The sequence below is a fragment of the Neolamprologus brichardi genome, chromosome 15, assembly GCF_056152115.1.
Source record: "Neolamprologus brichardi isolate AB-2024 chromosome 15, ASM5615211v1, whole genome shotgun sequence".
NCBI classification, from domain to species: domain Eukaryota; kingdom Metazoa; phylum Chordata; class Actinopteri; order Cichliformes; family Cichlidae; genus Neolamprologus; species Neolamprologus brichardi.
In genome coordinates this window covers 23,690,529-23,718,488 of record NC_142118.1, presented here as the reverse complement: position 1 = coordinate 23,718,488, position 27,960 = coordinate 23,690,529, and the positions used below count along the sequence as shown (strand labels likewise).

Below are 27,960 nucleotides of genomic sequence, written 5' to 3'. Positions count from 1 at the left end.
CCTTAGACCTGGCAACCCGCGGTGGGATTACAACTCTTTCCATCTGTTGAGGAAGTGTGTCAGACGTCGGAAATTATTCTGAAACCACGAAGTGAAAACTTTGTAAAGTGAAGAAAGTGGGTTTTGTTCGGGAGCAGAGTGCGCAGCAGCCTCGGCTCGTGCCACGGAGCCTGTTTTTGTGGCTGTTAGAGTCACGGCTCTGACGCTAAGCGCTACCTTCAGGCTAATGCCCGCGACACCCGGAGGGTCAGCCGTGTACTGTCAGGCTGTGCGGGAGAAAGTCCGGATCAGGCCCGAGCCGTGCCCAGCTGTTTCTGGTCATGTCCGAGCTGCCGCTGCTCTGACCGGATGGCGGGAATACTAACGTGTGTGGAGGACGTGAAGCGGCGGCTGAAAGTGCACGTCCTGCGGGAAGCCGGCCGTCAGTATCCGCTCACCTGCTTCGTCCTGGTGTCTATGCTCGCGCTAACGGTGCTGCTCAACAGGTGAGCTCACATGACCCCGTTTACCTGGAAGATTCACCGACGTGCAAAGTGTCAGGCGGTCCGTGTGCAGCACTGTGACCTGCACCTGGTCAGTCAGTAGAGCAAGGAGCAGGCGCAGGGCAGAACCTGCCTGAGAATATTTAGTTTTTAAGCCTTGTTCTCTGTCAGAGCACCTCCCCGACATATATCTGTACAACAGAAGTCACAGAACAAACAAAGAAGTGGCAAAGGCAAATTCGGCATACTTTATTTGTTTTACATGTCAACACTTGATATTTCCTCAAACACCACAGGTGGCAGTTTATTAGGCAGGTCTTTCCTGTGTATCTGGCCTTTTTTGGTTATGGGTTTCCTCCAAAGAAAAATCACATTTAATTTGCTTAAGTTTTGCTTAAAAATGACCAAAAAGTAAAATGGGAAGTGCACAGGCATCGGCAAAGAAAGCCAGGTAACATTCACTCTTTGCCTAAACTAAATGCAGTCCAGTTATGCTTAGGTGTGCAGCGTCCCCCTCAAAGGTCCACTGTAAACTAGGAAAACCCCTGTTGGGTACAAATCTTCTTTAGAGGTCGTCACAGTGGACCATCTGCCTCCATTTCACCCTATCCCAGCATCCTCCTCTGTCAACCTGTCAGCCTGTACTCCTTCATTATCATCCATGAATCTCCTCTGAGGTCTTGCTCTTTTCCTCCTGCCTGGCAGCTCTGAGCTGTCCCTCTGATCGACTCATTTCTATTCTTTCCATTTCCATCCTGGTCACTCCCATAGAAAATGTTAACCTCTTCAACTCTCCCACTTTCAGCTTGAACTCCTGTCTTTTTATTCTTGGACTCTACTGAAATAGTTTTGCATGAGTCTGTCTTATACTGGGCCTTAATGCAGCCCCTCAGTTTAAGGTGTATCTAAAACAAGCTGTTTAAGCGCCACCTTTAAGCCAGCTTTGTTCTGAATGGCTGTCCCCTCATAAACAGAAGGTTTGAACAGCAGATGGGTGGAGCTATTCTGCCTCAGATGTTTGTTCTAAATTACATCGATATTTACAAGGAAATGGGAAGCATGAGTTTGCTCTGTCACTCATAAATTATGCAAAATAAAAGCTAGAACCAGTTTCTACTTTTGTTCCTTTGCCATGTTTTTGTTTTTCAGATTTTTAAGCTGAAACTATCGAAAACCGCACTTTTTCTTTACTTGCCTGAAATAGAATATATGACCCTGTGTCTGTGGAACTCACGTCCATTGCTGCAGTTCACAGGGAGTGAACACTAGGTGATGCCCTAGTTCATCTACTCATTCACATGGAGAGTGTGTGTAATGCTCTCCCTGCAGGTATATTCACATCCTGATGGTGTTCTGGTCGCTCCTGGCTGGTTTCGCCACTTTCTACTGCTCCCTCAGACCAGAGACTCTCCTTCCCAGCGTCCTGTTCACCGTGAAGCCCAGGAGCAGAGTGAGGCACACACCTTTACCTGAGAGGCTCTGACTGAATGATGATTTCTGCACACAGACAGGTTCTCTGTGATGAAGTGTACATCTTTACTGACTGATGTTTCTCTTCCTTTGCACAGCAACGGGAGCAGGAACTGTTTCCTCTGGGCCACAGCTGTGCCGTGTGCGGGAAGGTCAAATGCAAGCGCCACCGGTACGTTCACCTGACCTCTGACCCCACGTGTTCAGACTAGAAAACATTTAACAGATTATGTTAGTCTAAAAGATTAGCAGTACTGTCGGCTGATTGGTTAACAGCAGAAAAGATTTGGTCTTAATCAAGGAAACGCACTTCACGATCAGATAATCAAACTTTATTTGTGGATTTTTTTTGAGAGCTTCACAGAGATGGCTGAGCTCTGAGATGTTTCAAAGTAAATCAAACTGCAGAGAAGAGATAATAGTTCTCAACTATTGTTATTGTTATTTTAAAAAAATCTGGCAACATCTTTAGATGCATTCGCAACATGAAAACCTCCACTTGTAAATTCCTGTGTGGGGCTTGACACTGACTGGTTAAACTGAGAAGATAACCACCATTTTTTAAACCTCAGAATAAGCCAGATGATAACTGTACCTCAATTCCTCTGCAATTTATTTATGTACCAATTTAAATAATACATTTGATTAGATATTAACATACAGTTTGTGCCGCCTGTCTGGGCTCTACATGGATATTTTCACCTTTCTGCACTCCTTCCTGGCTGAAGAATTGTAAGTTATTACTACTGTTATAGAGTGCTGGCCGTGACTGCACTCAGAGCAGTGAAAGCACAGCCACTGACACCTTGTCACGCACGCTGGTCTCTTATCAGTTTACTGCTGTCAGATTTTTCCACAATGCATGTGCAAACCGCCAGAAACAAGCTTCTGGCCTCTCCGCTTGCCCAGCTCCAGTGATTGTTGATGGGAGATGGACACGCCCTTTAAACAAAGTCTATGCGATTTTTAAGAAGCTTTCAACAACAATTGCTGACTGCCGCCACAAGATGGCAGTGATGTAAAGCCTGGATGCATTTGTTAATCAACAGGTGAGGTTATGACAGTGCTATCTGAGATGAAAGGAGAGAGAACGGTTTACTTTGGTACATTTTAACTTATGCCTATTTTTAGATCTGACAAGGCAGCCACTGCATGCCTTGCTTGTCCTGACAGATTCAGTAAAAGGACTAGATGTTACAATCCCTGATAGTGCATTGCTTCAAATGGCGAAAGTACGGTGGCCCTGAGAGGCCAAACGGAATGCAACTTAAGAAAACACCAGCAATAAGAAAAATGCTGCAAAAGCACACAAAACACAACAGAAATAGAAAAAACAAAACAGAAATAGGAAAAAATACAAGTGTTTCTGGGGAGACAATAACCCGATGGACCAGTTGCAGGAACCCAAAATATGGTAGGTGTGTTTTATCATGATTCATATAATAATGATGATGGATTTTTAGGCTAATAGTTAGGCTAACACACTTACCTCTCATCTTTTCTCTCCTCACAAAATCGATAGATCCTCCACTTCTTTTAAGTGTCTCCCAGCGCAATTCTTAGCATATTTTGGTTCCCGCAACTGGTCCGTCAGGTTATTGTCTCCCCAGAAACACATCCCTTGTGCTTTTGGAAATCTGTTTTTTCCTATTTATGTTTTCTTTTTTCCTATTTCCGTAAGAAAGTCTTGAGGGATGGCTGTTATGAGGAAATCCCAGAAAGTTAACTAGCGGGACACATCGTTGTGTGCCTCAACTTCACAGGGTGTTTCGCTCTTTTATCCCAAGCTGATCTACCATTTTTTCCTTCCTTGGTTAGGTTTAGGGATTAAGAGATCTGATTGAGATGATCATATTAAAATTTGGGACACATCGTCAGTAGTGGACCTTGGATTCATCAAGTGTTTTGGCCATTATCACTAGACACCCTCATCTAAGAAGGCCCTGCCAGGGTTGATCAGGCCCCAGAGTGTGTCACTGGTTTATGTTAAATTGTTATTTCTCTTCTACTTTCTTCTGTTTAGTTTTCTACAATTTATTTCTTCTATCAATTCACTGCAACTGAGAAGTAATATTTCCCTCCTTAATATTTATGGAGCCTGACTTCTTCAAAGGAATAGAAAAGGTGATGGAGAGAATTTAGACAAAAGAGACAACATAGGAGAGAACAGAGAGGAGGGCTGGAAGGAGGCGCCTGATCTGGCATCCCACACCTCCCCCACCGGATCAACTCCAAAGATCAGAACAATCCCCACAACTGAGCAAAGATTCATGCAGCTCCATCAGTCTTTTTGTAAAAATCCTGCAAACAGACGAAACAATCAATCATAATCCTGACTGACTTTCTTTCATTAACCGCAGGCCGACACTGCTCCTAGAAAACTATCAGCCATGGTTGGACCTGAAGGTTCATTCAAAGGTGGACGCCTCAGTAGCAGAGGTACCTCAGCTCAACAGCTGGAAATGTGCTTAAGTGAAACATCCAGATGTGATTATGTGGTCCTCTCTGACCTCTCTACTGCCCCCCCCCCCGCAGGTGTTCGAGTTAGTCCTTGAGAACTTTGTGTACCCCTGGTACAGGTAGGAGGGCAGCTCAAAGCATGTTTTTACCCATGTACTGGTAAAGACGTTTGTTTTTTTTAAACTGTCGCCTCTGGTTTCAGAGACATCACAGATGATGAGGCGTGTTTGCATGAACTGAGGATGACTTTTCGCTTCTTCGCGTCGGTGCTTGTCCGCCGAGCTCAGAAGGTGATGTTCTGTCTCACAAAACAAACTGTGAGGATTACAGATTTGCTCCACTGACAATGAGATCAGCAGCTGGTTTAGAGTGAAATCCAGTTTATAAATAGTATAAAATAATATTTAAAAAAACCTTCAATGTGTTTCCAAAGCCACAAGTTTTTATGACATTGTTTATGTGGTTGATTTTTAGAAATAAACAGAAGTATAATTCCTCGCTGTAATTCCTCGGGCCTTAAACTAATCACATTAGTTTTAATTACTTATCCAATTATAGGTAACGTGTGAAGTTTATTTGATTATAGCCGAGCTGAAAGACAGGAAAAAAATATATATATATATATTGTAAAATTTTACATAATAATAATGATAATAATTAATAATATATTTAGTAACAAAGCTTGTTTGGCTCTATTTTGTTGGAAGTGTCAGTGAACTCTCCTGGAGCGACTGTCAGTTTTCTGTTTGCTGCAGTAAAATTAAATCAACTGGATTACTCAGATTTCCGTTCAGAAACATGTTCCAAATCTCAAACGGATCGGATGCAGTGCTGTTTTTAATGATTGCCACCCGCCGTGTCTGGTGCCTATTTTTGATGATTTTTGTGTTAATCGTTACTTTTTGTGTGTTTCTCACTGTTGGCAGATTGATATCCCTGCTGTGTTTGCAGACAAAGTGATGAAAGCTGCGATGAAGCACATTGAAATTATTGCAAAAGCCCACCAAAGAGGTATGCACGTGTCCGCTCGTGCTACATTTCTAATATGCGTGTTATATTCAGTCGTTTGTGGGAAACTTGCTGGCTGTGGTTGTGTGGCGTGGGGTTCACTCGGTGCAGGGTTGCACCCTAATATTTATGTCTGTTTGTAGTGAAGACTGTAGACGGCCTGCAGCAGGCAGCTCTGGACGAATACGGCGCCGACCTCCACGTCGCTCTGCACAGCCGGAGAGACGAGCTGCTGTACCTGAGGAAGCTCACGGAGATGCTGTTTCCCTATGTCATGCCTCCCAAAGCCACAGACTGCAGGTACAGAGACGACCGAATGAAGTGTTTTTCTGCATCTGAGACTTTTTGATATTTTCACACCTTCATCGTTCTGAAGTACAGAGACAATTTCTGTTCTTTCTCTTAGATTTCCATTATAGCTCTCAAACTCAGTCCAGTTTCCAGCCATCCATCGATTTCTTCCACTTATCTGAAGTTGGTTTGCAGCTGGTTTCTTCTCAGATACCTTCAAATGTTCTAATCTGTCAATGAAGTTCCGAGTCGGTTGGATCTAAAAAAAAACCATAAACCTTCTCTCTTGCCTCTTTAGGTGTTCTTATACGACTTTAATGCATCGCGGGAGTCTCAGGCAGAGTTTCTGATAAATTTCTGAGCTTTGGTTTTTGCTTCATGTGGTGCAGGTCTCTGGCTCTGCTGCTGCGGGAGGTGATGGCTGGATCCGTCATCCTACCAACCATGGACTTCATGGCCGACCCTGTAAGTAGCCACATGATCGCGTTGGTCTGTATCTTTGGTGCATCAGAGTAGGGCTGTTCGATATAACGATATGGATGACGATATAAAAACGTCTATCGTTTCATTTTACGTTATCGTTTGTTTCGTGGTGTCGCAAAGTAAACTGTTTACAGCAATATTTTTTTCATCGTTTTGATGGTCACTGTAGTGGCTATATTAATTTCTTAAAGTTTTCTCTTTCTCTTATATTTAATATAACCACACTACGGACGGACAAGCGCCTGTTTTTATGCGTTGTAGTTAGCAACAACGACGGTAACAGCATCACGTGTCCGCTTGTTTATGTTCCACATAATCCTTTCACAATAAAGCTCAAGATCCTGTTGAGACTTTTCAAAATAAACTGAATCACGTGAAAGAGCAGATTATTTACGGATGAGAATTTAAAAAGAGCTGCCAGGTGCTAAAAAATAAACCTTAGACTCAAAAATTAGAACAGGCTTTTCCCCGCAGCACGCCGTGTAATAAATACTCACAAAGAAAACGGCGGCCGTTACAACTTATGTCTAAAAATGTATCGTTTCATGCATCTGTTAAAACACTCGACTCCAGCTACATGGAAACAGTTGCTGGAAACACTTCCCGCAAGTCGAGCTGCCCGAGATTCACAGAATTTACAGAAAATGTTACATTTTTGTGATTTATATCGTTATCAGGACGATAGAATTCTTATATCGGGATATGAGATTTTGGTCATATCGCACAGCCCTACATCAGAGTTTGATTAAAAAAAACAAAACAAATATGTGTGCGTAAAATCCCCAAATCAGTTCAGTGTTTTGAACTGTTGAACTGCATTTTATCAATCACATAAAAATATATAAATTAAAACAAAATTAATCAAGATTATCTTTTAAAGTGGTAAAATTATAAATGTTTTATACAATGTGAATACAATGTGAATTGTGCTGATGAAACGCTGTGACAGTATAAAACTTTTTTTTACATTATGTCCTGTTTCTCCTCCTTTTCAGGATACAGTGAACCTCATGGTGCTCCTGTTTGTTGATGATACTCCAGTAAGTGAACCGCCTTCCTTTTATCTGCGCCCCACAAAATTTAAAGGTCAAGTGTGGAGGAGAGCCAACACTGCTATGACAGACTGTGTCACAGTGTAGATTCAGGAGGCTCATTTTAATCCAGTTATCTCCAGCTGAATTAAAACCAAAAACCTTTCACTTCAGCCTGTCAGCTCCTTTATAAGCTCCGCGTTGAACTGGCTGAGGGTGACTTCGGGGTCTGATGAGGTTTACCGTTATGAACAAAGCTCTAAACATCAGACCTGAGTCCAGCCAGTAGGTGATCTAAATCCTGCACAGTGGACCTATAACATACAGTGTGTCCAGCATGGAAAACAAACACATCAAAGATGAAGAGTCTTTTTTTTATACTCAAATCAATTCATTTAATTGTAGTCAAGTGTTCTGAATTAATGGCCTCTTTGAATCTGTCCTGTCCAGCCGGAGCCAGCCACAGAGCCTCCGTCTCCACTGGTTCCATTTTTACAGAAATACGAAGAAACGCATCAAATCAGAAGCCAGAAGCCGTCTGTAAGTACCTCAGAGTGTGCGACAGGGCAGGAGAAAAGCTTTTCCTCCAGACTGCTGTGACTTCAACAGCTCAAACTAAGAATCAAGGTCTGATCACACTTCTCCTGATAGAGCTGGGAATTGTTTCTATTTAAAGCAACTTAAGTCAACTTAAACAGCGCTTTACCAACTTCATAAATTAAAATGTAATAAATAAATTCAAGTGTATATACATTTAGTGAACTGGTGTTTCTAATAACAATAATAATAAACCTTATATGGTAAATAGCCACAACGTTGATCCCTAAAACATGATCCCCTTTTGTTCTTAGCCTGAATAATAATCGATGCTCTGATTTGAGGGTCTGGAGGCTGGTGTAAGGTGTTATTTATAAGTTGTATTACATGTAGTGATTCATAAAAAAATTAACATTTTCTGATCAGTTTCCACACAGTGTGAATGTGGCGCAGATTTATTTTTGAAGCTTGTCTGACCCTCCCTGTGTGGTGCTACAGGTGCTGAAGCTGGAGCTGAAAGAGATCAGGGAGCAGCAGGATCTCCTCTTTCGTTTCATGAACTTCCTGAAGCAGGAAGGAGCCGTGCATGTGCTGCAGTTCTGCCTCGCCGTGGGTAGGAGTCCATACATTTGATCTCCTCAGACAGCTCATCCTGTGAACAGTTTTGCTCCACTTACATGCAGCAAGCGTGAAAATGTTTTTATCATTATTATGAGTTCTTAGACATGCAGTGAGGTCCCTGTTGGAGCCTGTTATATAAATGTGTCAGACTGACTGTATAAAACTTTTTTTTTTTTTTCCCCAGAGGAGTTTAACGATAAGATCCTTTGTCCGGAGCTGAGCAACTCAGAGCTGCTGCATTTGCACGGCGAGGTGGTGCACATGTACGAGACGTACTGCCTCGAGGAGAGCATCGACAAGATCAGCTTCGACCCGTTCATCGTAGAAGAGATAAGGAACGGTGAGAGTTGCTGTTTGCATGATCGTTACCTCGCCTTAAGGCTTTAACACCTGTCACCTGACCTGAAGCTAAATGTGGAAGCTCAGAGATGAGCTGTGTTGTATGATGCTCGGTAACTGCAAGCGGCAGATTGTGAAAGATTTCATTCACATTTCTAAAAATTTAATTGTGAATTCTTTTTATGAAATATTCCATCAAATTTCTTGATACAGAGTGTTTTGGAAGTGTTTAATGTCCAATTCTACACAAGCTTTTTTAAGTCCAGTGATTACCTGTAACAAACTGTCACAGATTTGACCTAAAAAAAAAGAAAAAGAAAAGGTCACCAAAAACTACTAAATTATTGCAAATTCACTGCGTTGGCCAGTTTACATAGCATTGTTGTTTCTTGGTTAAATAAGCGTGGTCCAAAAGTGGTCCAATGAGCACGATTACAGGTCTAAACACCAGCCAGTCGGTGCCATATGTGGGGCCATCACATTTATCACCATTGTTATTATAACTCAGGTGACTGATTGTGTGAGATTTTCCCGGCAGCAGCAGGGCGAAGATGGAAAGTCGTGGCTCCATTTTCATCCAAAAAGTGTTTGATATCGAACATCGTGAGACCCCCTGAACCTGCGCTGGTGAAGATGGTGTTTCATTTCTCAGCTTATGGATCCACAGCTGGTGTTTGCATCAGTTTAAACTGAAATATTTTAATATTATTTTGTCTTGAACATTAGCTCTGATTATCGACCGTATACACTGCTGGCCATGCAAACTCTTCTGGCACTCAGTTTCTGGGAGTGTAAGCTCATTGCATCAGCTGTGTGCACTGACTGTGTTTTCATGCACATTCTCCCCTGTTAGCCTGTGGGAATATCTCAAGTTTCAAGTTTTATTGTCACGTGCAGATAAACAGTGTAGCCACATTTATCCATAATCAAATTCTTTGGCTCGTGCTCCCCACATGAGCATGTAGAGAGTGTGCAGTTATATTAAGAAGAAAATAACAGAATTTAGCAGTATTATAATGATAACAACAACAAAAAAGAAGAGAAAAAAGTATTAAATATGAGAGAATTGAAGACTAGTTGGTATTTACAAGTCTGTGCAAGACTACGCAATGACGGCTGAAGTGTTGGTATATATTTAGTTAAATCCTGTGTTTACTGAAACAGCTGCTGAATTTACTGAGTTGGACACTTTAAATATTTCTGTTTATCTTCTGTGTTTTGCACACGTTCTGGTTATTCTTACAAAGAAAAATAAAATCTGTTTGTGCTTCGTGCGCATAAAGATTTTGGAACCTTGTACGTGTGGACACTGTTGGAAAACAGCCGCTCAGGTTTAATCTGATCCAAAATTCAGTTTATAGAAACTGTGAAACATGACTGTTACGATGGTGTTTGACGTGGTCGTGTTACCTAAGCTCTGTAACTCAGTAAGCGGAAGCACGCAGTGACATCAGCTCGTGTTCTCTGTCAGTCGCCAAAGGTCCGTACACTGAGGTGGTGAAGCTGCAGCAGATGCGCTGCCTGTTTGAGGCGTACGAGCATGTCCTGTCTCTACTGGAAAGAGTCTTCACGCCCATATTCTGTCACAGCGATGAGGTAAGACCTCTGCAACCAGACTCACCCACACAAACGCAGCACATCAAAGCACAACATCACAAGGTCACCAGTTTGTGCTTCAGATGCTAGCTGCCTTGTTTGTTCCACTTTGTCATAGATGCACGGGTTAACCTGAGCCAAAAGCCCAGCCTGCTCCTTACGCTCAGCTTAAGAGCTGATATCCCTAATATGGTTGATCTTACGTTTGTGAGGGGCAGCCAATCAGGAGAATCAGCTCAAACACAGGGACCTAAAAAGTTTTTTTTTATCATATTAACTAAGGCTCTGCATCCAAGGTCCAGTGTGTGACACATAAAGATTATTCTGAACTGTGAATCATGCAAAGTTACTCTAGAGTCCAAGAATAGAAATCTGGAGGCGGAAGTGAGTTTAATTTCTTATTCATTAACAGTGTTGAGGTAATAGCTATATATACACGAAGCTGTAAGTTATATAAATGAAGAGAAAGTTGATCTGACTTCTATTTGTTACACTTAAAATACTTTTTTACAGGATTATTTACCAATTCTTTTTCACAAATTTGTCCAAAAACGTACCTGATTTAAATTTGACTGCTCTTCTCCTTTTCTCTGAAATATTTTGATTACACCCCATCGTACATTTATCAGGACTTTCAGAATCTCATATTAGTCACTACTTATGTACCTTTTTCTCTTCTCCGTGCAGTACTTCAGACACCTGCTGAAGGGGGTGGAGTCTCCAGCGAGGAACTCGAAAGTCAGCAGGTTTGTGATTTGCACTAAACTTCATGTGTTTATTTTGATAGGTGTTTAAAATTTTTTAAAAAAAGTAACAATGAATGGGGGTGGGGGGGAAAGCATTTATTCTGAAAACACAAATTTGTCAACACGTGCATAAACACAAACACGTCAGAGTAATTTGGTTTGTTCCTCCTCATTTTGAGTGACCACCGTAAACCTTTCACTGTGAGGCAGCACACAATCAGAGCAGCTCGCTGTGCTCACGTTTATTTCTCTGAGGTTGTTTTTTGTCCAAACGCCCGTCTTTAGATGTGCTTCTTATTCCAGAAGCTTCAGCTGGGACGAGACCAGGTAAGCACTCGAGCAGCATGTTGCTCGTCTGCACTGAAACTCTGCCTGCAAACAGCACACGGTACGATGCATGCGGATAGAGCACTGCTGACCGCAGATTTGTTTACGTGATGCTCGCTCAGCGATTTTAACCTCCTGCTTGAGAAGATGGAATAAAGATGCTGGAGAGTCATTAGAATTTCTCCTTGTGGTTGGATGAGCAGCACCGAGTCTTTGCATTGCATTTGCATTTTTGCCTGACACTGATTTTTCGTTTTTAGTCACTGTTCTTGATTCAGGACTCGGCAGTCGTGCGTTTAGTGCTAGAAAGGCAAACAGATTTTCCCCAGATGTCATGCAAAATACAAAATTCTTTCAGATGTGGCTTTACAAACACATTTTCTATAAGTGGACATGCTCTGCTTTTCCTCGTGTTTGTTATATGCAGATATCTACCGTTCCTGCAAAGTGTCTGTAGAATCTCTTAACTCACTGATAACTGGAGGACTGTCACTGCAAACCTTTATAACATCTGTCCAGACAGCTGTTTTCTGCTGCCACCAGGCCAACATATACTAATGTTAGCGTGCTGGCAGGAATAAAGTACACATTAGTGTTTGAAATGCAGATTACAGACGTGAAAACATGCAGCATCACTTTAAATTAAGTGATCCGAGCCCAGTTCTCCTCTTCTTCCTGGAGGTTGTGTCCGAGTGTCTAAGCTACAGCTGAAGCTTTTACAGCTTTCAGGTGTGCTCTGGAAAGTTTGTGAGGAAGAAGTACAGACATGCTGATGCTGGCTGTCCTTTCTTAGTGCATGCCTGCTGCATGCACAACACGTTTCCAAAGAATTTAGGGCAAAGAACTGTATGCACTCCTCTGCAAGTCATTTCAAACCTGTGTTACATAAAGATGATACAAACCCAAAATCTAATGACATATCTTTAAAAAAAAATGGTGGCACAGGCTGGTAAAATCATGTAATGGTTAAAAAAAAAAGAAGTTAATTACTAAGATGATCATGTATGAAGACACTTTAGAGAAGTAAAGGAGAGTGAGACCACGGGAAGTTTATGATGATTTAAGTTTGAGTCCAGATATGAAAACATCTGGAATGCTATGAAAGCAAACTGAGCTGTTGATTCTAAAGAGTGTTTATCAAGTTTCCCAGCGCAGACCGAGTGCTGTTAACGGAACGGTGATGCAGCAAAGTGCTCTTTTGTACTTAACTTCATACGAGTTTGACATGATTTGCAGATCATTGTATTCTGATTACATTTTACTTACACGTCCTAGTGCACAGAGAAATCCTCCGTGTGAATTTGTCCTGCAGTAAATGGAGTCCAGAGAAACGAGATGAAATATTCTGTTATCTTTAGAAACACGTCCAAAAGAGGGGAGTCGTTCGGTATCAGAGGAATTGGCAGTAAAATCAAAGGCGTGTTTAAGAGCACGACCATGGAGGGCGCCTTACTGCCGCCCAGCGCCATGAATGACGTCGACGACGATATGGTGAGTGCAGCGGCGTTTAAATATAGATCGATGGTTTTTCCACATCTGTGCTCAATGTCTTAGTTGTGAGTCTCCTCTGCGCGTCCTGAAGGTGGAGGAGGCCACAGTTGTGATGGAAGACGACTCCCCCGACGAGCCGGCCATCCCACCTGAACCTCAGAGGAATCTTCTGGACTGGAGCATCACCATCCCCTACATCGACTTCTACGACGACGACATCAAGAAGGAGCGGATCCTAGTCTTCTCCATCCACGTCGAGCGCAACGACAAGAAGAACGGTGAGCGAGCGGAGAGGAAGAACAAACCTTGGCCAGGTTCTTCCTGCACAGACGAACCTGAAGATGTTTGTAGGAAAATGACCTTTAATGAGGTTTTATTTGCTCAGAGCAGACATTTGTTTGTTATATAATCAGAAATAGTCCTGTGAGGTAGCACAGACTCAGTGACTCATCAGTCAGATGATGTAATGGCTTTTGCTCTCATCTACTTTAGCTGATCACGAAGCAGACAAGTGGTTGGTGCAAAGGAAGTACATGGAGTTCTACGTCCTGGAGTCAAAACTCACCGAATTCCACGGTAATACAGTGTTTACAAAACCATAGACTGTATATAAGAGATGGACTCTGCTGAAAAAGGGCTGAAAGGTAAAAGTGGAAAGTGAAGTATGCATTCTTTGTAATGGCCAACAGATGGAGACTCTGTGGTGGCTCTTGCATCTGGTTTTAATGTTAAAGGATTCCACAAACCACAGGCTGGCTATGTCCTTTCTTCGTATACAGTCTATGTACCTACCTCACTTTATCAAATGACCGTGTTATATTTCAGCTGTTGGTATTTTCCCCCTTTTTCCCCCTGCTTGACTTTGTTCTCAGGCCCATTTGAAGATGCACAGCTTCCATCCAAAAGAATCATCGGACCAAAGAACTACGAGTTCCTCGAATCTAAAAGGGAAGAATTTGAGAAATATTTGCAGGTATTGGAAGTCTGAAGTTTGAGGAGCATTAAAGAAGCTAATGAAGCATGGCTGCTGTAGACTCTTTATTCCATATGCAGGTTCTGTTAGTCTATAAAGCATCTCGCCCCCAGAAAAACAAATCTAAGAGAAGCAGTAAAGTTATCAGTTAGTCTATGCACCGCTGCTTGGCCTGATGACTTTGAGCGCTTGTTGTATTTTTCTGTAAGTCTTTATTTGAGAGGTGAGCATCAGTCTGACTCTTGGCTCTTTGTGTTTGTGCGCAGGCTCTCCTGCAGCATCCGGAGCTCAGCAACAGCCAGCTGCTGTTCGACTTCCTGTCTCCTCATGTGGAGCATCAGTTCCTGGACAGGATGCTGCCCGATGTCAACCTGGGTACGTAACCAACGCATCACACATGCCCTCTGTTTTTTTTTTTTTTTAAATTTTATTTTATGTGACTATTTCAGAGTAGCTGCGCTAATAAAGTGTTAGCTCACCTGTAGCCGGTGGAGACCTAGTCCATGTGTCACTACACTGATCTCGCCACAGCTGCAGAGCAGAACGACCACCGTCAGAAACTGCAATCTGAGAATGGTAGCTAACTTCTGCTCCATTTTTTAATGTTGCAAAGCAGCATGATTATGAAGTCGAAATGAAGACTTTGTGCTGCATGTCTTGCACACGTGCAGTCTAAGAGAGTTCATCTTCTCCCACTAAAGAAATAAGACAGTCACTGTCGGTTATTCTGGTTAAAATTCAAACTGTGGATGGATGGCTCAACGCCATGACTGAAGTCATCTCTTGCATGAAGAAACAAAGCACTCCACCTTGAAAGCTGGCGGTAGCTGCTGGTTTACTGGTAAATGGGGTTTAATCAGCATGTACTCACTGACTTTTACTCACAGTGAACATGCCTGACCTTTTTCTACTTCGTGTGATTAATAATCAGGCAGTGATGCCATCATAATGTCTGTCTTTACTCAACATTTTCTTTTGCAAATTAAAATCTTTCATTATTACTTTTTTCTTTTAAAAGAATTTTATTGTGAAACATTTGTATAAAACTCAAACTGACTTAAGAAAGTGATGAAATAAGTAAATACCATTGGTGTCAGTGGCCGTGACGACCTTCCTAAAATTTCCACATTTTATGTTCATGCTTTTATATTAATTTAATTTGTACACTGTTAACATCAGTGCTTCTGCATTGTAATCTGTATAAAGCAGTTAATGTTACTATGGGAGTAAATATCATAATTTTTCATTCAGCGCTCGCTGCCGCCATCTTTCTCTGCGTTTGTTTTGTGACTCAAGTGTTTTTTTTCTACAGGAAAAATCTTCAAGTCTGTTCCTGGAAAGCTGATAAAGGAGGTGAGTATCTCTTCCTGAGCCGGGGATCTTCTCTGTTTTTCTTTTGACTTTGCGAAGGCATTATCTCAGTTAACGAAGCAAACGTCTCACGTTGTCTGGAGTGATTTTAGAAGCGTGTGAAAGTGCAGCTTCTCTGTGTCCCACCTTTAAAAGCCACGTCTTATTGGTAAGCTGATATTTCCCTCTGCAGACCCAGAATTTCACTGTGAGCCAAAACCAGAAAGCAAAATTACTCACGATTCGTTTTGTGTAACCTCTAGGGTCGCAGGCAGTCACAAGCATTGGGAATAGACACACAGATATACAGAAACAGCCGGAAACATGCCAAACCCCACAAACAGAGTCTGTGGTCAATGACATCTGGTGTCATGCAGCTGACTCGACCTCTAGGACAGATTCACAGGGTCTCGAAGAAAAACGATGTCTAAAAAATACATCTAATCATTTCCTGTTACTGATGTTGTTGCCCTGGTTTTTTCATTTAAGGTGGAATTTACCCACAGAGTAGAGCTTTCTTGTACATTCAAGGACGGAGATGTATTTTGGTTATGGTTGTCTTGGTTGGCAGTGTATATAGCTGTAAGCTTAAAAAGTCTGACCTGGGGGCAGTGCTTTAACTTTTTCCTTTTTCTGTGACCCACAAATTTTGCTGGGTCCCACCATACATGAATAATAAATGAATAAGTAATGAATCTCGAGCAAATGAGTGGGAAATATCTTCCAGTAAAACAACTGTTTCAGTTAAAAAAAACAAAACAAAAACGATTTTGTGTTGACAAAATCGTGAGACGAATTTCAGGAACCAATACGACAAACATCCTATTCATCAGTGCTCCTGCACTGACGGCCAGAGGGCAACAAGTCAAAGTCATTGTGAAGTGGATGCTTAAAACAATTAACAATAGAATGAACCTTCCTCAGCACATGCTTGTTATAAACGGCCAAAACTCCGTCTTGCCAACTCCCTGAGAATTTGCTGGCAGTTTTCACCAAAAGTCCCAACTGATTCTTGTTCTTCAGAGTCATGTTACCGAACCAGGCAGTGATACAGAAAGAAATAACAGGTTCAATAAAACTCCTGTAAAATAAGGACAACATTTCAGATAAAAGATCTCTTTTTCGGTAAAAACAACAGTGTTTGGTGAACTTTTTTGGTAGTGGCATCAGTATGAGGTTCAAAACACAGTTTACGGTCAAGAACAATCCCTAAATACTTGTAAACACTCCACAATCTCAATATCAGCAGCTTTAATGATAGTAGATGATAAGCTATAATAGAGTTTCTGCAGATATGTCACACATGTTGTGAAACTCGCTGACGTGTGTTTTACAGAGAGGACAGAACCTGGAGCGGTTCCTTCAGTCCTTCGTCAACTCGTGCGAGTCTCCCAAACCCAAACCGAGCCGGCCCGAGCTGACCATCATCAGCCCCACAGCGGGGAACAAGAAGGTAATAAACATCTGTCCTATAAATGCATATGGAAGCTTTAACGCCATGTCTGAGCCTCAGTCATATCCCGGTATTTAGTCATGAATACTTGTAGAAGCCCGGTTCAAAGAAAAGACAATTCAGGTTTTTTTTATACAGCACCAAATCACAACAACAGTCACCTCAAGGTGTTATTGTAAGGTAGACCCTACAATAGTACATATGGAGAAAATCCCAACAATCATAGGACCCCCCATGAGCAAGGACTTTGGCGACAGTGGGAAGGGAGAAACTCCTTTTTAACAGGAAGAAACCTCCAGCAGAACCAGGCTCAGGGAGGGGCGGCCATCTGCTGCAACCGGTGAAAAGGAAAGTTTAATCCTAATCTCAAAAGTACAGATTGTGTCTCCTGAATCCAAGATGGGAGCCTGAAAACTGAAGGTTCTGTGTCCCATTCGACTTTGAAATATATGCTCTATGAAAGTAACACGGTACTGTGGGGTCATTAGGATAAGATGGGGCCTGATTGTTCAAGACTTTGTCTCCTGTGTGTTATGAACTAAAGATCCTCTGCAGGTACTCGTCTGTAGCTTAGCCTTGTTTTTTCAGTATTTCTTCATGTTTTAAATTACGTCGAGCATTTAATCGTTACGAGGTAATGATATGTGCTCGTTGTCCTGCAGCTCGTTAGCAACCTGTTCAAGAACAACGGCATCCTGTCGGAGAGGAAGCACAACCCCAACTTCTTCGCAGAGACGTTCACTGTGGACGGCATGTACGACTACATGATGTATGTCGGTGAGTGAGCCTGAGGAGCCGTTAGCAGCCTCTAAAGGCAAGATCACAGCTTTACAGGAAGTCTGTACAGCCTCCGTCACAGTGTCCGTGTAAGTAATCGAAGTCAGAAACACGACGATGATGGGATCAAATCGCACACATTTGGAAATGCTGGAAGCTGGAATTTCCTGCAGTCAGAACTTTTGAGGGAAAAATTACTGCAGGAAAGCATCCAATGATTTCCTGCAGTTTTCTACGTTTCACTCCTCCTGCAGCAGGTACTGTGGCCTTTAATGGTAACATAATGCACGTTGTACTGATAATCAAAGCAGGGATGAAGACACTTGCATTAATCACAGACCCACAGTTTAGTTTAGAAAGCAGCCATCGTGCTAACGTGTCCCACCAAAGCTCTTTTTACTTTTGTTTCTTTAAGCAGAGATTTTGCTTTGAACGCGCAGACCTGTTATGATTAGAAGACTTTAGATTGGTCACCTAAAGCCTCTGAGATGTTTCAAATTCAAATTCAAATTTTTTTATTTGTCACATACACAGTCATACACAGTACGATATGCAGTGAAATGCTTAGACAACTGCTCGTGACCTAAAGAAAAAAAGAAAAGGCTATGAATAAGATAGGAAATAAATATGAAAATTAAAAAGGGTAAATTTAACCAGGAAGGAATAAAATAAAATAAAATATAAAAATTAAGTTAAGAATGAGATAACTGCACAACACAAATTAGAATGAAGGGTAAATTTAACTGGGAAAGAATAAGATAAAATATATAAATTAAAGTTGAAAATAAAATAACTGTACAACAAAATACACCGTATAGAAATATATATAAGCATGTATGAAGAAATATAAATATATATATACACACAATAACAGCAGCTGTACAAGTATTAACTGGAAATGAGGAATATAATGTCCAGTGTTGTGCAATCCACATTATATAGTGTCTTGTGCAGTGCAAATATGCTTAAAGTGATTTAAGTGATGAAGTGAAAACAATGTCCAGAATGTCCAGTGTGTGTGTAAGAACCATATGTGTGGGTCAGTACTGTTTGGTGGTGTGATTGAGAGACCGTATCGCCTGCGGGAAGAAGCTCCTCCTCAGTCTCTCTGTGTTGGTCTTCAGGGAGCGGAATCGCTTTCCTGACCTCAGCAGAGAGAACAGTCTGTTGTTGGGATGGCTGAGGTCCTTCACGATCTTCCTGGCCTTGGTCCAGCACTGCCTGCTGTAGGTTGAGTGCAGGTCAGGGAGCTCTGAGCAGATGGTGCGCTCAGCTGAACGCACAACCCTCTGTAGAGCTCGTCTGTCCTGCATGGTGCTGTTCCCGAACCAGGTTAAGATGTTTCCCGTCAGGATGCTCTCTATGGTGCAGGAGTAAAAGTTCCTGAGCACCTTGGGGGGCAGTCGGAAGTCTCTCAAGCGTCTGAGGTGGTAGAGACGCTGACAGGCCTTTTTCACCACGGTGTTGATGTGACAGGACCATGACAGGTCCTGCGTGATGTGAACTCCGAGGTATTTGAAGCTGTCCACTCTCTCCACTGGGCACTCGTTGATGACGGGGGTCTGGTAGTTCCTCTCCTGCTTAGTGCTGAAGTCCACTATCAACTCCTTTGTCTTACTGACGTTTAGAAGGAGGTTGTTCCTCTGGCACCAGTTCTCCAGATTCCTAATCTCCTTCAGGTAGGGCGTCTCGTTGTTGTCAGAGATCAGGCCCACCACGACGGTGTCGTCAGCAAACTTGATGATGGTGGTGGAGCTGGTAGTGGCCACACAGTCATATGTGTACAAGGAGTACAGCAAGGGGCTCAGAACACACCCCTGGGGGGCTCCAGTGCTGAGAGTGGTGGAGGCTGAGACATGTCCGCCCATCCTTACTGCCTGTGGTCTGCCAGTGTCAGGGACCAAGCAGTAAAGCATAAAGGACACAGGTGGTTTAATTCAAAAAGGGGGTTTTATTGACCCAAAAAATATGAAAATATATTTAACAAAGCCAAACTTAAATAGGCAGACCAATAAAAGAGGTCAACTCAACAGACTAAACTGAAGATAATAATTAACAAAACCTCAAACAAACATAAGATAAACTGACCTCCTGAAATGACACACGGGGGAGCTTAAATACCGGTTTAGCTAAACCAAATGACACACACGGGGGAAAACAAAATGGCTACCATATAAGCAACTAATACAAAACAATTAAACAAACATGAAACACCCCCCAGACAATGAAGCATGTGGTGCAATCCAATTAGGCTGTCAGTGGTACTTCAGGTCTACCAGCCCTTTGCCACACCTTTTGCCAGACGGACGGAGAAGCCAACTCCCAGGTAACTCAAACAAAGAAAGATGTATTAATATAACATAAAACAGAACTTTGACCTTCCAAGGTTAATATGTGTGCACGCCATATAAACATTGGAAGGTGTGATGGAAAAATAAATACATTTAATAAAGAAACAATATTGAACAATAGACTAGACTATTTTAAAGTAGTGACTGTAAATTAAACTAAAGTGAATCAACGGGTGGTGAGGTGTGGAGCTTACCATGTGTGGCATGCCATCACAGCCAGTTAGGAAGTTGGAGATCCACTGACACATAGATGAGCTGAGTCCCAGATGCTCCAGCTTGGTGGTGAGTGTGGAGGGAATTATGGTATTAAATGCAGAGCTGTAGTCTATGAAGAGCATTTTAACATAATTCCCCCTTCTAGTGTCCAAGTGAGTAAGTGATGTGTGGAGGAGATGAGAGATGGCATCGTCTGTGGAACAATTTGGACGGTAAGCGAACTGTAGTGGGTCCAGTGTGTCTGGTAGTGAAGAAATGATGAAGTCTCTGACCAGGCGTTCAAAGCACTTCATCACTACTGAGGTGAGGGCTACAGGGCGATAGTCATTGAGAGAAGCAGGGTGGGGTTTCTTTGGGACAGGAACAATGATGGACTCTTTGAAGCATGTGGGGATCACCGACTGAGATAAAGAGATGTTGAATATCTCAGTGAACACAGGAGCTAGCTGGTATGCGCAGTTTCGATCTGTGTTTCTTGAACTGATTCGGGCCTGACTGCCTGTATCCGTCTTGGTGTTTGAACTCGCAGGCCGGGTGGTATTTCGCATGCCGGACTGGCTGCATCACATTCTGTCTGCTGGGAGGATCTTGTTGAAGAGCACATTCGAAGCCTACATGGATCAGTACATGCAGTTGAAACTGGAGCAGATCCTTCAGGAGCACCGCGTGGTCTCCCTCATCACCCAGCTCCGAGGTAGGACGCCACCCGCACCGATAAAGTCTTTTCTTATTTCCGACCTCAGTATCGCTGCTTTTAAGATGATTTGCAGGGTGTTCGGATTGTTTATGACACCAAAAGAAGCGTCAGTATGTGGAAAGGTCTTTACTTACTTTTTAAATGTTACACAAAAAAAGCCTCACGACTCAACCTGAGCATCATTTTAAGCTTCTGCATCACCACAATAGCTGTTCCTTGCTCTGAGCTGGTAGGAGTTAAACTTATCGAGCTCAGGATTTGAAAACACACACATGCACGCACACACAGTGACATTTTAGACCTTCTTCAGAATACTGTATATACTATGGGCATCATGGTGCTGATCCAGAATCCTTACATTATTATTTATTACTAGAGCTACAATAATAAAGCAATGAGGTAATAAAGGAAGTAATAAATATGAAATAATGTATTTATGATTCCATTTGTTTCACTATCCACTCTGTGCAGGGGCAAAGCTTATTACATTTTTAAACTGTAGAGATACAATAATTTTACTGCTGTAAAATCCAAATTTTGTCTTATTTAAAATATAAATCTAATATAATCTGCTTCTTAATGTATGTTCTTTAAAATACAGCGTGTGTTTTTTAATATATTATAATTATAATACTGCATAATTATGTGGACATGCATATTAGATCGTTTTTAGTGAAATATAATCCCCCCAGAAAGGCAGGAAAAGCTCTGTAACTTACTTTAAAACTATATGTTCCCTAAAACGGTGACAGAGCTACAGACCCATGACAGCCTTACACAGGTAGCCAGCAGCTATGACTAGCACTACTTGTGCAGTTAATAAAATGACAGGTAATGTTTGTCGTGCTGTTACACACACAGCACGCTCGTTTGTTTCAACATACCAACATGTACGTAATAAGCTAATACTCCTGTGTGCTATACACTACAGTGTACGCTGTACACCTACTTACTGGTTTTGTCGCATCAGTCTGTGTCTCTGAGTTAATTTGTGTTTCTCCTACAGCTCTGGACCGCAAAAAATGCGCGTGCTCTTTGTGAGCTCTTTCCCGGCTCGTAACCAGCGCGTTCTGCCATCAAGGGCGATCATTGGTTAAATGTGATCATGTGACTGATGCAAGCCAGATCCTTTTATTTAGCAAAACTGTGATTAAAAGTTAAATATTATTGTTGAGGGGCACAGACAGGACTCCGCACGCACACACACATTAAAAAAAATAAATACATTTTTTTTTTAAAAAAAAGTTGCCTCAACAAAAGGGCACTTTGGGCACCCATCAGGAAAGGGGCGGGTGCTCAAGCCCCTCTAGCCCCCCCCTCTGCACGTGCCTGCTCTAGGCAGTACGTTCGGTTGATGCCACTGAACTTCTTAACAAATCTTCAGCTGAGGTGAAATCGGAGCACTCGGCACACGTGATCAGCAGCGAACTGTTTAAATGTGTTGATGCAGAGAACGAAGCACCTTTCAACTGGACAAAAGACCTTGTTTTTGAAGATGATTCATCTTGTGTGACCCTACAGAAAATTTCTGCTTCTGTGCAGATGTTTCAGTTTCCAAAAACAAAGGAGGAAACATTAACTCTGTGATTTGTTCCTGTTCATTTCTGCAGACGCCGTCTTCTGTGAAAGCAGCGAGGAACGAACAGCAGAGGCCAAACAAGCCAGAGCCAAGCAGACGTTTGAGGAGATGATGAAGTACCTGCCAGGTCGGGTTTCAGTTCAGTCACAGTAATCATTAATAATCAATAATCATCTTCTGGTATGTTTCACGTTGAAGTATTCAGTGAGGCTGTCTCTGCAGACCAGGTCACGCCGGTTTATGACGTCACATCCTGAACTTCCAGTTTCAAAACTCTGACCTGAAGCTGTGCTGAAAGTTTATCTGCTCACTCGGAGACATTATAATTAATAATGGCTGTGCATATCAACACAACATCGCAGTATACCCTATCATATCAGAACATCAATAAAGATGATAAAGTATGTTACTGTATGCGTGTTAAAATCCGACTCCTCTGAAGTGCCAGTGAACATCTCACAGCCTGTTTTAAACACGTCACAAATCTGATTTAAAGGGGGATAATAACATTTAGTTAGCTGTGAACGTGCAGGCAGTTTCTTTTGATCTGTGACTTTAAAAGTAAAAGTGGAAATGAAACCACAAGACCTTTGAGGTGTTCTCACTTACCAGTTTGCCGGTCATACTGGATCTAAAGTCCCAGTTTAAACACTGGCATTGTCCGAGATGCTTTTCCTTTTGTCATTCATGCTACGGAAGTGATCTATCTGCTTTTAAAGACACAGAGGTTTTCTTACAGCTGGATTCCTGCACAGAACGTAGCTGCTTTAACTACAACCTGGAAACGAGAGCGCCACTTTATCTCCTTCCTGTTATCGATTTGAGTATTTTCTTTCTTACATTTAAAGTTCTGGACTGCAGTTCCAGGTTGCTCTGCTCAGACAAGAGTTTCCAGTGTAATAATATGAATAATTTGTATTAGCCTAGCACTTCATAAAACACACAGTCACAAAGGGCTTAGCAGTTCGAAGAGCGTCTCTGCCGACTGTCCTCCAACCCTCCAACTCTGATCTTATAGACAAACAGTCCTGGTCTTTGCTGTGTGTTTTTAACAGGTTTCGGGTCAAACTCAATAAATCTGCATGCTTCACATACCCATGGCTTAATAAAGTTGGACGATGTGCTTCGATTTCAGACTTTGTTGTGAAGTGCATCGGCGAGGAGTCGAAGTATGAAGGTATCCAGCTGCTGTTTGACAGTTTTCAGCAGCCGTTGCTCAACAAGCAGGTAAACAGTCGTTCTCCTAATCCACGGTTCAGCTCAGCATTTACGAGAGCTTCCTGTATGTTCAGGCAGGTTCAACGGTGATGTGTAATGTAATGTTAGGGTGCATTTTCCATTAGCATCAGGTGAGGCCTATTTTTCTGGTATTTCTGATATTTTTGAGCTCTGGTGGCTTTTATAGGTACAGGGGATGTCCATGTGACATTCTCAGGCCTGAAAGACACATTTAAGCTTAATTTAAAAGCAGGTTTAAAGTCAAAGTCTAGTTTGCTGAGACACCACAAGTGCCACAGTTGATGGTGGTCATTATGTGGTTGCCGTCTATGTCGATGCATGACTGGGGATGGGTACCGATATCTGGTTCTGACATAAACGCCAGTAACCAGACCGAACAGCAGCGCACATTTCGGTGCTTTTTTTCCCCCTGAGATGTCATACACTTTGGATTCTAGCCAATCATTTTACCTTTCCAAGGATAGTAGGCGGGCCCAGGTACGTATGTTCTTTTAGAGCAGAGCTACAGATTAAAAATGCCCAAGGCAAAGTGGTCAAAAGTCTGGCTGTACTTCACAGCAAAAGATGCAAACTCAGCAGCCTGCAACAAGTGCTTTAAGCTGATACTGTGCAAAGGAGGTAACACCTCGAATCTGATGAAACACCTGGCGACGCATAGTGTTTTTTTAAAAAGCCGAGCACATCTACTGCGTGTGTGGTAAATCTTCGTTAGCGAGTTAGCACGGATCGCCCCGTGCGTGGGGCAATGTTCTTATCATTTTGCAGAAAAAAAGAGGCTGCTAAAAATATAAACATAAGAGGTTTTTGGACAAAGTTTGTGTTCTCCATTCTTTAAGCACCGTTTCAAAAGTACCGATTTGGCACCGGTATCGGATAAAACTTAAACGATACCCATCCCTATGCATGACGCCTTGCACTAAGCGCTTTCACTTTGTAGAAAAGTGTAGAAATTGTTTGATAGCTTGATTACTCTGATGCAAGCAGACCTTCATCCTATCAGAGAAGAATTTAAAGACACTAACTAACAGAATGTGTTTAAAACCACTGTGTTAGAAAATATACTTTGTGTCGCTGGCTCTTATACTCAGAAATGTTGGCAAGCGCCACGTTTGGACCCACTCAAGTAACTTAGAGGGGCTGTAACTGTGAAAATATTCATAGTACGAAGGTAAAATCTTACATGGATTAATTCAACATGTCACTGTTACTGTAAATCAGGTGGTTCTAAAGGAGTGGGGTGGGAAGTTTATTCAGATTGACTTCAGACCTGCAGCCTGTGTAGGCTGTGCTCACAGCTGTCCTGATTTACATGTTTACTGGTCCCAGCTTTTTCACTTACATGTGAATGTTTCCCTTAATTCCCTGTCAGTCCACGAAAGTTTTTAAGTTCCTGTGAGCAGTCCTGAATCTGAGCTTCAGTTAATCACACTTTTCTTCCAGTGTAAATGCTGTAAACGTGTTAAACGACCACTGCAGCAATGCAAATTTCTGTGCATTCATGTTGGATTTTTCGATATCTGTTAAACAGATGAGTCCTTCTACATGTTTGCTTGCGAGCTCTGCTGCATTGTGTAGTTGGTTTGCACATGAGTGCAAACACATGCACACACTGTAAAAACAGAAAACACGAGGTTATTGACGTCAGGTGCCTTTTTTTCACTGGAAGTGTTCTTTTATAAAACACACACACACACACACACACATGCCAGTACTTGCTTAATGCTTTCAGCTAGTCACTGTGCAGCTCTTCCCTCTCACATTGTACTTAAACACCTCTAAAATATATCTCAGGGATCCTCTCAGGCTGAGTTTACATTAAAATGAGTCATCACTGGTTTATGACTCAGGGATAATTTGCTGCTCTTGCCAATGGTGATGTTTGAGTGAGCAGAAAGACTAAAATGCATGTTTTCTGAACTATAAGATAAATTAATATCTGAAATCAGGAGTGTTTGGATGTTAACTTTCAGTATTGACATACTTCCTGTATGTTTTCACTTTGTCTTACTGGCACAATGAACAGTCAGAGGAAATTAACGTTTCCCCTCTGACTCTAACTGGCCTGATCATTTCTCTTCCTCAGATGACGTACGTCCTGCTGGACATCGCCGTGCTGGAGCTTTTTCCTGAACTCAGCAAGGTAAACAGCTGACAGTGGGGAATGTAAAGAAATAAAACAGGATGAGCTGGAAGTTAAGATAAGACGCCATTCTCAGAATATATCAGGCAGGAAAAGACCTGTTCGGGAGTTCACTGTATGTGCATGTGTGCATTTCCAAACATGAGTTTTTTTCCTGGTCAAAACAGATGTTTTACTGCACATTTAAGTGCACGTGGTCTGCAAAAGCAAAAAGGTTTGTTTCACCTTCAGCGACAGACATCTGTGCATCTTGAAAATACAGTTTTAACAGCAGATCCTCATTGTGCAATCTTTAACTGCATTTTTTATCCTGTCATCCACATAGTGATGGAAATACATTTGAAGGCATTTAATGGATACTTAGGGAATGCTGGACTTATTTTGTGTGTTAGTGAGCAGATTTGTTGCTTGGACAGGAAATAAACTGTTGTAAGCAGCTCAGATTCTCTGGGTCTGCTAACCATTAGTGCTGCTGGCTACAGCTGTGGAGGCTCCTGTTGGCATCTACACTAAGTGCTTAGTGCTCATTTAGCAGTTTATGATGCTTGAATCAATATCTCATTAACGATGATGAACGACTGAGTGGATTTCTTCTGATGAATCCATGTCGTGATAGTCAAACTGAGGCTGCTGATTTCAGCAGGTGAGTGTGAATAAGCAGAGGAAACCTACAGATAGCAAAGCTATGCATTAAACTGAATTTTAATTTGACTTATCGTTATTAAAACAAGATGATTGAGATAAAAGGATTGAGTAGTGACCAAAGGAACCAGGATGTTGCAGATACATGTGGAGGAAACTGGTATAAACTGTTGTCCGCTTCCATAGAAATCTGACCACAACAAAGAGCGAGGATGCAGGAGGGGAAAAAATGCCCAACATGTTATGTTTCAGTCGGCTGACACTGGAACACAAACACATAGCAAGTAGCACATAATGCACCATCGTGAGCATCAGTAGCGCCAAGGATCTCTCTACTTATGTAGGCGATGTCGTACCTTTAGAAAGATTTCCTGCAGGAGATCAGATCAGGCATTAGAGAGAGGGTAAGGAGTTCAGTCATTTGAGAGTGGTTTGGGCATCTGACAAGGATGCCTCTTGCCAGGACACGCTGGAGAGATTATATCTCTTGGGCTGTCCTGGGAACGCCTTAGTGCTTCCCCAAATAAACTGGAGGAGGTGGCCGGGGACAGGGAGATCTGGGCTTCTCTGCTTAGGCTGCCCGGACCTGGATAAATCAAAGAAAATGAATGGATGATTTATTGTGTCACGATCAGGCTTTATTTTGGTTTTTCATCCCCCAAACATTGATTTTTGTTGCTTCTAAAATCAGCTTCTCATAACTGTTCATTTTACTTTAAAGCCAGACTAATTTCACATTGTGAGCAGAGAAACTCATCTCCTTTCACTGCAGCTGTGACGGGAAACCAGGGATAAGGGATTCAGGCTGGTTTCAACTGAAGCAGCTCTTCAGCTAATGCTACGTTTAGTTCAGCATCTTTCCTCCATGTCCCAAGCAAGTGAAACGAAAAACGAAATGCTTCCATCAGCCCTGATTTTTGTTGTTGTTGTTGTTCTTCTTCTTCTTCTTCCTTCTTTGTTGTAAAGCGTCTTTAAAGCTAGTAACATAGGCAGAGTTAGTTCAGCTGGATTCAAATGCAGCGGAGAGCCTGGAACTTTCTCTCTGTGAGAAACCACAGCTCACATGCAGGGCGCAGGCGTGGATGGCGTCTGTGGAGCCTCATACTCGTCTGACAGTGACAATAAAGCAGAAACGCCCACACCTCCCTTACCCCAGCTACCTACTCCAAATCTCCTCAAGCCACACATGACACAACTGTGCTTTCATGCTTTCCACAATAACACACTTCTTAATCATGGCGACCTCGGTCCTAACCCTGAATGCTGTGATAGTTTAGGGTGATATTTTAGATTGTCACAGATCGGGTGGGCCTCGTTCTCTCAAACACTCGAATGTGACCTCACAGGTGTTTCCTGTTTCCTCCTCAGCAGGGGGCGAAGGAGGCGTTCATCGTGTGACCCGGACGAGGAACCGAACTCCATGCTGGAATGTGCAATACTGTCAGAATATTTCCAAAGGCTCTGAGACCATCTCTGCATTCCGATGTACATTAATGCACTAATAAAGAGATATTTATTGATATCACGCTGCCAGTCGTCTTCTCTGCAAACACCAAGGAGCTCATCTGCTCATCAGAACTTTTTGCTCCTTCATCCCAGCTCAGCTTCACATATTTTCACTTCTGCTTTAGCTGAACTGTAGTGAAAGGCTTGCTTGGTCT

General features: G+C 42.3%; 1 protein-coding gene across 4 annotated transcripts; it reads left to right on the top strand.

Moving 5' to 3' along the window:
• The first annotated feature begins 15 nt into the window (after positions 1–15).
• Positions 16–27,802, top strand: snx14 (sorting nexin 14). Of its 4 annotated transcripts, none has more exons than XM_087852530.1 (29): positions 16–485; positions 1,812–1,932; positions 2,051–2,124; positions 4,313–4,391; positions 4,488–4,531; positions 4,615–4,702; positions 5,339–5,423; positions 5,564–5,720; positions 6,101–6,176; positions 7,190–7,234; positions 7,676–7,765; positions 8,261–8,375; positions 8,568–8,723; positions 10,194–10,318; positions 11,006–11,064; positions 11,368–11,391; positions 12,750–12,882; positions 12,974–13,160; positions 13,375–13,458; positions 13,755–13,855; positions 14,122–14,230; positions 15,168–15,208; positions 16,542–16,658; positions 17,321–17,435; positions 20,532–20,696; positions 22,310–22,405; positions 23,414–23,505; positions 25,601–25,657; positions 27,668–27,802. In XM_087852530.1, exons 1-29 carry the CDS (start codon positions 349–351, stop codon positions 27,695–27,697), a joined length of 2,802 nt encoding a protein of 933 aa, XP_087708656.1. In that variant the 5' UTR covers positions 16–348; the 3' UTR covers positions 27,698–27,802. The 4 variants fall into 4 exon arrangements, with proteins under 4 accessions (XP_087708656.1, XP_087708655.1, XP_087708654.1 ...); XM_087852529.1 differs by having other exon boundaries at positions 11,350–11,391; positions 27,671–27,802; XM_087852528.1 differs by having other exon boundaries at positions 11,350–11,391.
• Positions 27,803–27,960: the final 158 nt, after the last annotated feature.